Source organism: Mesitornis unicolor, unplaced genomic scaffold, assembly GCF_000695765.1.
Source record: "Mesitornis unicolor isolate BGI_N332 unplaced genomic scaffold, ASM69576v1 scaffold14133, whole genome shotgun sequence".
In the NCBI taxonomy this organism is placed as follows: Eukaryota; Metazoa; Chordata; class Aves; order Mesitornithiformes; family Mesitornithidae; genus Mesitornis; species Mesitornis unicolor.
In genome coordinates this window covers 56,672-70,123 of record NW_010172714.1, presented here as the reverse complement: position 1 = coordinate 70,123, position 13,452 = coordinate 56,672, and the positions used below count along the sequence as shown (strand labels likewise).

At 38.9% G+C, this 13,452-nt stretch overlaps 1 protein-coding gene across 1 annotated transcript in view; it reads right to left on the bottom strand.

Annotated features, from left to right (window-relative positions):
- Positions 1 to 13,452, bottom strand: part of PCCA (propionyl CoA carboxylase, alpha polypeptide) — a gene marked incomplete at its 5' end in the record, with an annotated part of 91,097 nt that overhangs the window by 23,995 nt on the left and 53,650 nt on the right. The window contains 2 exons of the mRNA XM_010180487.1: positions 415 to 517; positions 9,594 to 9,704. Of these exons, the coding sequence (XP_010178789.1) occupies positions 415 to 517; positions 9,594 to 9,704 (214 nt within the window). The remainder of the gene's footprint in view (positions 1 to 414; positions 518 to 9,593; positions 9,705 to 13,452) is intronic.

Genomic DNA, 13,452 nt, shown 5'->3' with positions numbered 1-13,452 from the left:
AAGGTAGCAAATTACTCATGAATCCACAGTATTTTAAAGCTCTGTAGCTGAACATTCATATTATCTCAAAGTGCTTAGATCGCTTCAAAATGGGCACATGGGAAATTTGTGATGCTCAATTTGTGGTTAGTTACTAATGCAGCAACATTTTGCATTAATGAAACTCCTGATGTGCATTAATTACTGTACTGGCTTGTAACACATTTTTGTGCCTATTAGTTTGCTAATACGTAGAATAAAAATAATCATGTATGACTTGTCTGAGTAGGGAAATGTAAGCCACAGCTCATTTGAATTTAGAAAAAACAGACTATATTAAGAAACCATGCAGTTTCTCACCAGTGTCTCTCGTGCATGAGAAGATGCCATTAACAAAACACATCAGCACATCCGAGTTCCTAGAAATGAACTTACCTTGGAGTCCCTAGAAATCTCTGCGATCTCAGTTGTTCAGCCACGTACAAAGATGCTGCTGTTGCCAGTAGTTCTCTCCTTTCAAGATCTGTCAACGTGTGTCCTAGTTTGCAATAAGCAGTTAAAAAAAATTAGACACTAGAGAACAACACAGACAAAAAGTAACAACTACCAGTGAGGACCCTATTCAGTCCTTACACACGAAACCGACATTTTTCCCTCTAAATTAAGATGAAGCTCAGCATAAGAGACGCTCCGAGTTTCAGAGTTTAAATTGCGTGTTTTCATACAGACCAGCCCTACTGCTAACAGTAGTATCTCTGTTAAAAACAATTTGACAACTGAAAGAAAAAAAAAAAGAAACGATGCTGCAGCATCTTGTTTTCGTTACTGAAATGTCACTGGTTGACATATTGTGCCTCATGCTGGTAAGGAATCCATCTGTACCTTAGAACTTACTCAAAATATACCGCATTCTTTCTCAGTACTTTACCTTGCAAAGGCTACACATCTTCCAGGCAAAAGGGATAACACAACAACATAAATCCCAGAAATAAATGTAGATAAAACTACTCGTCAGCCCTGGGTTATTTACTGTCATTTGTGTAGTCATTAGTTTGTGATTAATTGAGTCAAAGTCATGTCTGGCACTTCATAAGCAGAAAAATGGCTCAAAGTAGCCCACAGTCTGAAGGCAGGCAAGCTAAAAAAGGTTTGGACAAAGAGGTGGAAACCAGGCCAACTAGAAGGACGTTTTCTCCAAAACTGATCTTGTTCCAGAAAGTGAAGTTAATTAGAAATTCAATTGTCCATTCAGCAGGCTAAAGACAGAGCACAGTGACAGAACTTACTGCTCTCTACAACTATTGCTCTCTTAAGGGAGACCTTATCAATCTCTACAAGTACCTGCAAGGAGGTTGTAGGGAGGTGGGGGTTGCTCTCTTCTCCCATGTAACTAGTGATAGGACAAGGGGAAACGGCCTCAAGTTGTGCCACGGGAGGGTTAGATTGGATATTAGGAAAACTTTCTTCACTGAAGGGGTCATCAGGCACTGGAACAGGCTGCCCAGGGAAGTGGCTGAGCCACCATCCCTGGAGGCGTTCAAGACAGGTAGATGTGGTACTTAGGGACATGGTTTAGTGGTGGACAGCTTGGACTTGATCTTATAGGTCTTTTCCAAACAAATGATTCTATGATTCTAAGTGTTTCAAAAGCTAGAGGAAAGGAAAAGGCAACAAATAAAGTTTAAAAAAAATAGAAAGGTAAGACTGAAAGATTCAGCTGAAACCAGTTACAACAGAGCTCTCAAAGTGCTTTATGCAGCTGCTGTCTGCCTCAGCAGACCTTCACATGTACGTATCAGAGCAAATGCCATCATCCATGGCAAGTACAGAGTCACATGAAGGGATGGAGGAAGAGATGGGGAAGGGGTTCATAAGACTGCATTTGCCTGAGCAACTCTACCCACTGGGGCACACTTGCTTCCAGTCCTGCAGCAGAGAAAGAGTTACACCGTTCCCTCCTACACCTCCACACTTCCATCCCCTCAGCACTACTGTATGTAATGTTAACTCACATTCCTCAGTAACAGCAAGTTACCATTTCTATCAGAAGCATAAGACTAATGCAATCCTCAAGAAAACCCAGAATGGAGACCTCTGCAAAGGACTGGAGCAGACTTGAGAGTAACAAGTGCACAATTTCCAAGCAGGATGTCTTCTGCACAGGACCCATCCTTTCACTGGGCACATTAAGTATGGATAAAGAGGCTGCATAGAGTCTGCCTCAGCAATGCAATCATGCCACAGCAATGGAGACACACTCATTACAGTTCCAGCTAACAGTACAAAGGAACTGTCACAGGCCAAAAAATGTAAATTTAAAAATAACAAAAGCCAGTAAATCTGCATCAATTGATTTTTAATTTAGTCCTTATTAACATATTCTGGCTAAAGATTACTGCAACTTCCTTTGCTCAGTGTTTATTATTTTTTATCTGCCTTGAAATGGAAACTGCCTTCCACAAACATACGCAGAAATACAAATGTTGAAAGGTTGAGGAATTGGCTTGAGAAACAAACTCGATCTTCCTTTGGCCAGTTACTAGAAAAACTGATAGCAAGGCAAAAAGTGAAAAAATGCTGAACTTTTGTACTATTTGTGTATATATACAAACACACGTATGTGTATATACAAGCCTTATATAATTATACAATACAATAACACCAACTACCTGGCTTTGAAATGCACCAACATCCCAGTTGTTTGCACCTCGGGAGGGAGATCTGAGATCATTTTTCCAAAATGTTGTATCTAAAATTGGTAATTTGTTTACATGTCTCAGCTAAAGATACACCAGGAAATCCATCCTAAAACCCTTGCTTTCCAGCCACCCTGCCCAATACCCATGACAAGTCAGTGTAACCAAAAGTGCAAGTTCCCACCTGGTCCAATGCACACTGGTACTACCAATTCATATAAAGGAGCAAGGTAAAACTAGAAAGATCCCAATTTGATGTTTTTATTGCATGACCTTCATCTTGGATGAAATCAGTAACTGCTTTTGCACTTGCTGTCCTGCAAAAACTATTTTCTTCCTGTACCTTCAATAAAAATCAAACTCCAAACAGCGAACAAAGGTCAATAATTTAAACAGGTTAACAACCAATCAAGAGTTACATTCACCTCTTCATTATCACAAACAGGAAAAGAATGTTTATCCACTTTCTCCATTTGTCACTATTTGCATTAGTTGTGGCACAGAGGTAGCAAGCAGAAAACCAGTCATGACCATAGTATCCAATGTGGGCAATTTGCATTTATTTTCTTAAGTCTCAGAGATAATATATACTGTTAAGAAGAACACACCAAAATTAGGTTTTGGTACTTTGCAATAAAGATACAATCCTACCACAGAATGTCCTTAGCCTAACTTTGGAGGCTTACCTCAGACGCCTGATTGAAGGCTGCTTCCTAAGGATGGCAATTTACCGTTATTATTCAAGACAGACTGCCTTGGTTCTCTGAACTCCAGTCCCATTTCCCTTGCCTACTGCTCTTGCTCTGCTGCTACGCTCAGCAGAATTTAAGCAAATTTAAAGTTAAACTTTCAATTACATTACTATATTTAGAAATATACAAATGTACCAGATAGCAATACCTTTGTTTCACTTCAAGTCTTATTTTACCTTACAAGCTGCTCCTCAGGATTTCAACTGGATGTCTTGAGGTTTAAGTTAACATTCACTATCAATAACGATAATAACGCAGCCTTTCATGTTCACCATGCAGAAGATCGATCTGAAAAGTAGCAAAGCTACCTCTGGGGCATTTGTCCAAGTGCTGCCTTGATAGGGAGCGAAACCAGTAAGCAGCAAAGGTTGCCCAGCTTCCAGCATGGTAAGTCCTGTCATTGCTCTTTTCCTACCCTCATCACTGCAGACTCCTGGGCTACACGGAGACTTCACCTCCACCACAAAATGTAAATCAGCTCCCAGATATCTCTGCTCAACCTGGGATATACTTCTGCATTCTCACTAGCATCACCGAATTGAATTATATAAGGTGAACGTAAAACAGGATTAATGGCTATAAAATTAAGTCACAACTGAAGGAGTGGAAGCGCTGTGGTTCATATTATTTAAAACTAGACCGCACACATCTATTACTACTAAATGACAGAACCCTGGTCAGAAGAAAGACAAGAAAAAAGTATTTCTCTCTCATTTCCCTGATGTTATGATTGCTTAAATCAATATTATCCCAGTATCCCCCAAGCTGAGTCAAAAAGGTTCATGCAATTACTTTACATAACCAACTTCAAATTAAATTACATAAAAGGTCATTTTTCCCATAACACTCTCATTCAGTCTCATTTGCATTCTGTCCTAGAAATGTGTTTCCCTTTATCAATTACAGAGAGAAAAGAAAAAAAACCCCACAACCAAACAAGCCCTGGTTTTATGTGCCTGGGTCTGTTACTCAACACTTGAAAAGTGACTGTTTTCTGATAGGGGAGAATAAAAATTAAAAGTAAAATCAGTAAGAAAGTACAATGCATAATTCAGATCCACATCAATGCAGGCAATGTTTATATCATTCCTAGGTTTTGTTTCGGATTAAGTTTTTCCCCAATGGATTTTGAAGTTGGCCATTCCAGATGGCAAGTATACCAAGTAGGCTGAAGCAGAAAACAAAGCTGCATATTTATTAAAGTTTTTAATTTCTTTTCAAGACCAGCAGAGCTTTGGTCCACCGACATGGTCAAAGACAGACAATATTAACTGTGTATGCCATCTCAAACCGCTCAGAATAGTGAGGATGTCTCAGAGAGTTCATGATCACTTATAAGTTGGATGCTACAGCATACAGAAAGGAAACTTCTACTGTTTTGAATTATAAAGGGATTAGTGACAGACCAAGAAATGTTTCTTGGCTTCACCTGTCAGAAAGAAGAAAGTCAAGCAAGCTATTTGTTAAGTCAATTTTTCTAATCCAGTAGCTTCATAAAATGAAGACAAATACTAGATTCCAGTGTGGAGAAGACTAATGGAATTAACAGCAACCACCCTTCTAACAGTAACACAAGGGAAGCTGCATTATTCCTCTCCAACTAATAACAGAAGTCTTATCTACAGTCCCAATTCACCTAAAAAGCACTTTCATTCATAGCAGAACCATGGAATGACTGAGGTTGAAAGGACTTTGAGAGGTCTTTAGTTTATTCAGTGTGGACACCCCTCTCCACTGAGCCACACCCATCTCAACATCAAGTTCAGACCAGGTTGCTCAGAGATTTGTGCAGTCAGGTCTTGAAAAACTCCAGTTTATGCATACCTCACCGAAGAGCCTGGCTCTGTCTTCTTGGGAACCCCCCTCAGAAGGCACAAGAAGGCTGCCATGAGGTCTACCTTAAGCTTTCCTGTTTCCAGGCTAAACAAGTCTGATTCTCTCAGTCTCTCCTTATAGGTCCCCTGCTCCAACCCCACAACCTTGGTGGGTCTTCTAGACTTACCAAAGTTTATTGACTTATTTCTTAAGCGCATCAGGAGGTTAGAACGGGACACGGTATTCCAGAGATGGTATAATTAGTGTTGGGTAGAGCAGAGTAATCAAACCCTTCAACTCATACAATAATAACAATGAAAATGTATCTAAAAGCCTCCACCTCAGACATATTCTCTGGAGCCAGCACACAACTGCAGGAAAGAGAAGCATTTTCTCTTTCTTCCCTTTTGCATTAGAAATCAGATAACATAGGACTGTCCATCAGAAATTCTGCTCTTCCCTTCCACGCAAACAAGGTAAACAGGCTAAAAGAGGGGCAAGTAAAGGATTCTTTTTCCTTTTCCCCCCGTGTTTTGGTATGACTTCGGTAATAATATTTCGGAAAATACTCATTTCTCATTTGCACAGGATGTCTCTTCCAAAGAGACTAACCAAGCATTTGAGATGTCATTTAATAACCAGGAAGAGTAGACAATTAAAAACAAAGAAATTTCAGAATTCAAACAGATATCCAGGAAAAGATTGATTCACTGTGAAACAGACTGAACCACAAAGAACGCCCCAATGGATAGGGTACTAACCTAAGGATCCTTGAGTTTTATTTGCTCTTTGTCAAAGATTCCTCTTAGATCTTTGAGAAAATATAAATAATTTGTCTGTAAAACAGTGATAATAGATAATATATTTCTTCCTCACCAGGAGGTTAGGAAGTACAGAAGCATCCCACACTGCTTGGAAGCTGAAGGACAGCTCCTCTGACAGTATCTGATCATACGGGCTACTCCTCCACACTTAGCAAACATTTTTATTATGCAAACAAAGTGGGGGCCGCTCTCAGACAGATGTATCTGTATCATCTGATGTAATCAGTGTTGCTGGACCCACCCTCAGATCAGCACTCCTCCCAAAACATGCGTGCTCAGAGCAATCACCCACTCCAGCTGACCCACTGCCAGCCGGCATCCAGGCCATCCACCCCTCCCATAGACAACAGGAGGGTATGACAGCAGCTGCTTTCCCACACTAATCACACCCTGAGCACACTCAGCTTTAGCACAGCAACATCTTAAAATAACCTGCAATAGACAGTTTGTTAATGAATGCTTATTTAAAGAAGGGAAGAAAGAGTTAAACCCCAATCATGACAATTACTCAACATTCCCATTCTCGATGTAATTTGAAATGGGCATCACAGGTTAATGGAAAAGCTCCCAAGATATTTCTAATTAATTCTTTCCTAACTTATGGTAAAAGACTTCTAATAAAGGACTTATAATGAAACCCTTGAAAATTAGACTGGAAAACAAAGCATCTCTTATTTTACTCTTAAGTAGGACTAAAATTAATATTTATATTTGAATAAAAATGCACATAAGAAATAGGCCAGTACTTCATCCAGACCCCAGGAACAACACAGCTGACATTCATTGCTTACCATCAACGTAGACCAACAGAGGCAATTGTGTAGTTTGCAAGACACACACACAGGATTGTGCTCAAGCATTAATATAGCACACATCTTCATTGAAATTTTTTCTTAAGTTATCCAAATTTAAAATGCTTCTGGTATGGATTTTTACTGTTAACAACAGCACACATTTCTAGGTATTTCCAAATCCACTTTGGCAACACATTGCTCTAAGTTTTCAGACTATCCCAGATTTTGGTTTTTTTGTTTTTTTGTTGTTTTTTTTTCCAGCTATATATCTTGTATCAACAATATTAAGATATATGAAGTTACTTAATTTTCAAATCCTTCTAGCAAAGTTTACCCTGTATATTTATATAAAAAGGTTAGTTGAAGTGAGTAGGATCCTGTATTGCATAAGTTAATTTGCCTTTGTTTCTCTTGCTGACCTTCTACCCATCATCTGCCCACCACCCGTGCTTGCCTTCAACAGTTCTCATTAAAGTCTTTGCATTTGCAGAAATAATTTTCAGTAAGTACTTTAAAAACTATCCTCTAATTCAGCTCACCAACTTTTTTTTTTAAGCCAGAAGGGTCTGATGCAGAGCAAACTACATCATTAAAAGGGCTCTCAATTATTTCAGTGAGCTTTGAATCAGTATTTGTGAATAAGTACTCTTGACTTGAAATACAAATGCTTTGTAGTAAATGATATCTGCATTTTTTATCATTAACAAGGCTAATGCATGTTTGTATTTGATACGCGGAAGAAGAAGAATGAGACTTTTCATACAGCAGGAACAAAGTCTAGTTATTTCATGTGTCCCATTCATTAGCTTCTAGTACGAACTGTCATGATATCTCTTCTTGTGTCTTCTAGTGTCTAGAGCAAAAGCTTATCTTTAAGACTCTATTAATACAGTATTACTGTTTACCTGAGACTGCGACACTAATCAGCCATTTGCATCAGTGTGCATATGCACACAAATAAAGTACATATACAATTCAAGTCAGATCATCCCAATTTCTTATCATCCTGCAATTTGTGGAGCAACAAGTAATTGATTATAAACAGATTGGCATCACAACGCAAAACATTAAAACAAGAATAAAAGAACAAAAGACAAGAGTGCCTTTCCCTAGTCAAAAATCCAGAGCAAGTAGTCTTCTCCTGGGTCAGCAAAATGTGTCCCAGCTTCTCACAAGTGACCAAGGGCCCCAGCAGACACATTATCACAAATAAGGGTAGAACAGTTCATGTTTCTATTGTTCTCAGTTGTCTCTCAGGTGACGCTGCCTTTTCACAACATGGTACAAACCTATCTAACATCCTGCATCCTTGCCTTTCTCCTCCACTCTCTTCTCCCCATTCCTAGCCTGCCACACACTTTGCACATCTGTTGCAGTTCACCAGATTCCTTTACAAGCTAAGTCAACCCAAGAACTCTCAAAAACTAACAATAAAATTACAAAAATTGCAGTTTTCTGGTGGTTTAGGGAACAGAATCCACTCAGGAAATAGTCCCAGAACAGTCAAAGAGACAGGACATGGGATTTCATCTGAAAATGTCAGGGAAGGGAGACAGACCAGCTAATCTATGCTGGATGAAAGCCAGCTGAGTTACCTGAAGATTAGTTAAGCACACCTTAGCAAAGAAGACAAATGAACATTTGAGCCTCAACCACCACAAGCTTGCTGTCACCCAAGGTGACAAACTCCTATTGCTTTGGTTGCAGTCAGGAGCCAGTAACAAGCTGGACGCATTAATCCCACGTGTAGGGCTGTATCGCACAAAGCTGCCAATTGCGTCACGGTATAAAGCGGTTCTGCAGATGAATATGCTTTGCACCAAACTCACACACTGAGTCTTGAGGTAAGAAAAATCTGTTCTGCTCCTTAATGAGACTACAATGTGGCAAGGTGCCAGCCATGTCGTCTGACTGCCAATCTGGCAGCGCTGCCTCCAAAAGAGGATGGAGGTTCTGCCACACTGGATTAATGATGAGTGGAGGAAAAGGAATCTCCATGGGATTCATAAAGGACCCATGAATGATGAGCTATAAATACTGTCTTTTTTATTTCTTCCTTTTTTTTTTTTTTTTTAAACCAAAGAGGTTCTGCCTGGTGAATGACAGCTGAGGTATGAGGCCTGTATGGAAGGACCGAGTCTCTGACCACACAGGTAAAGAAAGCATCTACAGCAGATTGGCTGAGAAAGAAGGCAACCTTTTAAAATTTGTTCTTTACGAAAGGGAACCAACCTATTTGTTTACTTACATTTCTCTACAAACTGTTGTTACATGTTTTTGAAACTGAGCTGTTTCAGATGTCACAAGAAACATTTGTCTTTCTGATAACCTGGTAGTATATGAGTTAATAATTTCAATCTTATCCTCAGTTAACAGTAGGAGCACTGTCTATAATAAAGCACAATAGCATGGCAGAGTTAAATTTATGCTTATTTTACATATTTCATTCACCTACAAATTTGTTTTCTTGACTTTGGGTGTACTTCATTTACTATTTTGTTACTCAAAGTATCTATTTTGTCTTCTTGAAAGCAAAGAAACTAATTGTTTTGATTATATTATGCATTATTTAAAAACACTAATTGTGTGTATGCACAGATACATTTGAAGAAAAAAAAGTAAAGACTGGGGAACATGTCACTATAAATATAAAGGAAAAATAATCAGAAACAGCACCACTCAAGATAAAAAAAAAAAAAACAGAAACATGAAACATTCCCAAGTGGAACAAACCTTTAAAACCATCAGGATAGACTTCAGGAAGGAATTTAGTGCTGATGTCTCCTTGAACAAAGCGTGGATGGATGATCACTTCTCGCAGTAAAGAAATATTGTGAGCCACACCTAAAAACAAAACATCAATACAAAAATCAGGTAAACATACTAATCCCAAATTACACTACAAAACATCTTGTAAAAATATGAGCTCTTATCTTGGTACTTGTTCATAACCTGCAGACCGCACTACTGATGCAATTAAGACAGATTTACCAGTTACGTTCCACTCCTTAAACACAGTTTAATTAAGGAGTAAACTTTCCAAATTTTCACCTCACCAAGCCTAATTCAAACACCTTGTTAAGTCAATGACAGCAAAGACAACCAAGAGGCTTTTCGTTCAAGCCTAGTAAATGTAGATAAGACCAGAGTCACCTCTTTGAATTGACAGATCAGTCATGACCGTAAGTACCAGCTCAACTCCAGTGAACCCTGGCCCACCTTGTCATCCTGCCACCTTACACGCTCTCCTGTGGAAGATACGTGCCATGTCACACCTCCATCACGGCAAGGAAGGACAGTAAAATTTTTAATCGCATATACAATTTTAACATTTTTAGCATGTGCAAGTCATAAGAGACTCCTGTGGAACTCAGGAAACAAAGAAACCTTTTGCTTGCTCCATATAAAACTTCATCCAACCTTGCCTGGCCAACTCTTTTATGGAATGCCCTGTTCCCCCTTTAGCGCCATCCCATGACCCTGCTAGGCACACAGACCCCAAAAAATCCTTTAATTAGAAAATTACTTATCATAGAGCCCTTATAGCCACTTTTGTCTTTTAATTTCTTTGAATATTATATTTATTTTCTGAACTTCTTCATTTCCTTTCATTCTACTTCTCAGCCTGACTCCTGGGTTCTTTCTGTATTTTTCATTCTTTTCTTTTTCCCTGCTGTTTGTGCCAACAAAGACAGACAACTTCTAACAAATCCAATCTAAAGCTACACGGTTCAAAGGATGCTGCCAGTGTTAGTCCAGTACTTGCATATGAAACCGTATGTCCTTTGCCCCTTCCTCACACATGAGTAAAAGATTAATTTGTTTTCTCAGAGGAAAGGAATAAACCATATCCCATTTCCAGCATAGGCTGGAAAGAACATAATCAGGAGTCCATGTCAGCACAAGATAGGTACTAAGGGTAGTTAACACTGGAAAAAGAGATTGCCCAGGGAAAGATCTGGAGTCAGTGAAAGTGTTTAAAAATGGGTTAGATAAACATCTGTCAGGACGCAGATGTAGTTGGTGTACCTTAATTCAGGCAGTGGGACTAGATGACTCTCCGAAATCCTTCAAGCTTTATTTTTCTTTGAATTTAACAGCACTGGGTATCTAAATAGCTTAATGCTAAGCTGCACTTTGCCAGAATTACTTGCAGTTTAGCACTAAATATGGTGGTCATTAAAAGCCACTTCACTGAAATATAAAGTACAAATACGTCTTTATAGGAGGTGGGAGAGGAAAGGAGGTACAAAAAAAAAACTCTAAGAAAAAAATCCCCAGATTATTTAAATTATCTTCTGGTTACTGCCAGAGATACTTTCTCTTTTGAGAGTAGCTCACAGACCATCTCTGGAAAGGAAAGTTAAAGATTCCGCAGATAAGAGGAAAACACCACCTTTATCTCAATTCTTTTCAATTGTGGAAAAAGATTGTAACAGAAAATCTGAAAAGCCACCACAGTCCAAACCCAATGTGACTACACAGAATAACACTGCCTCATAAACATTAATATCTCTTAAGAGAAGCTGAAATAAATGTGCAATTCAGGAACATAAACTGTTGCATCCATTCCAGATATGGGTAAATGAGGAAGCAGCTATAGGAAAGGGGTTATCCAACCTCAGCTGTGCACATTCTCACCCTTCAGGAAATACAAAGTCATTCAAATTCTTTCCTTTCAGTGTCAGAGGGACAGGCAACTCCAAATCACATTGCATTTTCCAGGCCACATGAACTTTGGTGTTACGTGTACCACAGAGTGCATCACAAAACAGTATATCTTGTAAAAAATTGTCTGTGTATCCATATCTTTTGTAAAGCACAAGATTCTGAACTTCAGCTTTTAGATATGTTTACTTATAAGTTATTATGATAAATACAGTGATGACATGACTCAAAGTTATTTGCACATTTTTTCTAATAGCTCTAGTTTAAAATAACATGAGTAAGAACTCATTGTAAACTCAGGTCCCTCAACTGTAAGTTAAGCTATTTGGATTTTTTTCCTCTATCGAGATCTCTCCAAAGCAAAAACACCAGCAGTTCAGCGTTTGAGAATTGCTGCAGCTACAAGAAGGAGATTCTTTTGCACTCCTACTTCTTTTCCCTTTGTGTTTTTCCAGTTTAGAAGCATGAATAACACTCTTGTTATTTTATATGCAGGCCGGTTCAAACAGTTTCAAAGCTTTTTTCCCCCTACAGTCAGCTGCTGGTGTGAATTTTCAAGCTCTTTGTGTGGCCGTTACTGAAACCACTTTCAACACCCAGAGTCAGACTCAGTCTCATTGAATCATGAAGTCATAGCTTTAGAGGCAAGTCCATGAGCCATTAAGTAGCACATTACACAACCAGTACAATGATGACAAGATAAAAATGTGAGCGTTTGATTACAAGAGGATCAGCCTCCTTGCTGCCTGTGACCTATATAGCCATGCATGGACCCTGATTTCATAAACACTGAATGAAACTCACATTGCATCTCCACTAAGCAAAAAAATTTTTTTAAGTCTTCTGCTAAATGACTATAACTTGGAAACAAATCAAGTCTTTCTCTGGCTGCTACAGAATCCACCCAAAATTTCCCATTTGAATAGTAAATTGAAATATCACAGAGATTTTAATCTATTAAGTACAGCTTCAGGACTATAACCAGAAGACAAAGAGGAGCTCTTCAATGCACCCTGACTTTGAATCCAGGCTTTAAACACGCTATAGGGTGTAACCAGATCATCTCATGTTTTCCTTTCCTAAAACGCTGTAAGATCCCTAGTGAGATGATGGCTGATGACGGATGACAGAGCTTGGTGTCTCAACTGACTGCCCCAAAAGACCTGAAATCAAAAAAATACTTTGACTATCTTAATTATTTCCAACTCATGCGCAGCAGAAAAAACAGAAGCTTCTGCAATGTTTTAAGGTCCAAAATGCCTTTAACAAGTTCAACAGAGCAGACAAGCCTAGGTGTTTGGGAAGTAATATAACACATGTATTTTACATATGCAAATTAAAATCTAATAAGCAACAGTTTTCCATTAAAATATCAAGAAAGGCTATTTTCACCAGTCCCCACAATCTTTGTGTGAGCGATGACTGCGTGGTTGATCTACATCTCAAACCCAAGTTGATACCTTTAGTGATGTTCCCAGTCATATGGCTTTAAAAATAATAAAAAAAGAGTACCAGTGTAATCCTTCAGAAGTCTAGAAGTTTAAGATTTGCAATTTAGCATGACCTCTGTCAAAGTTCACAAGGTCTCCATCTGTGTGTGAGTAACTGCAGGGCCACAGAAATATGGACCCCTAGAGCAGCTTGCTCCTGACTACCTGCTGCTTCCAAAACACTGGCCAGACATTAGCCCCACTCTCTCACAGGATCAAACACATGCTAACAGGCAGGGCTTATTTCATGCAAAGTTAGGCACTAAACTGAAGTATACTGTATTTACGTTGCAGTGGTTTTCAGGGAATTTTTCTTGACCAGGTCCTGCAGTCTGCCAGGTACAAAATCACATTTGTTAACCTGACAAGCCATGACATTTTCAACAAACAAACAAAATCCTAAACTATATCAATTTATTTCCCCCCCAGAAAAC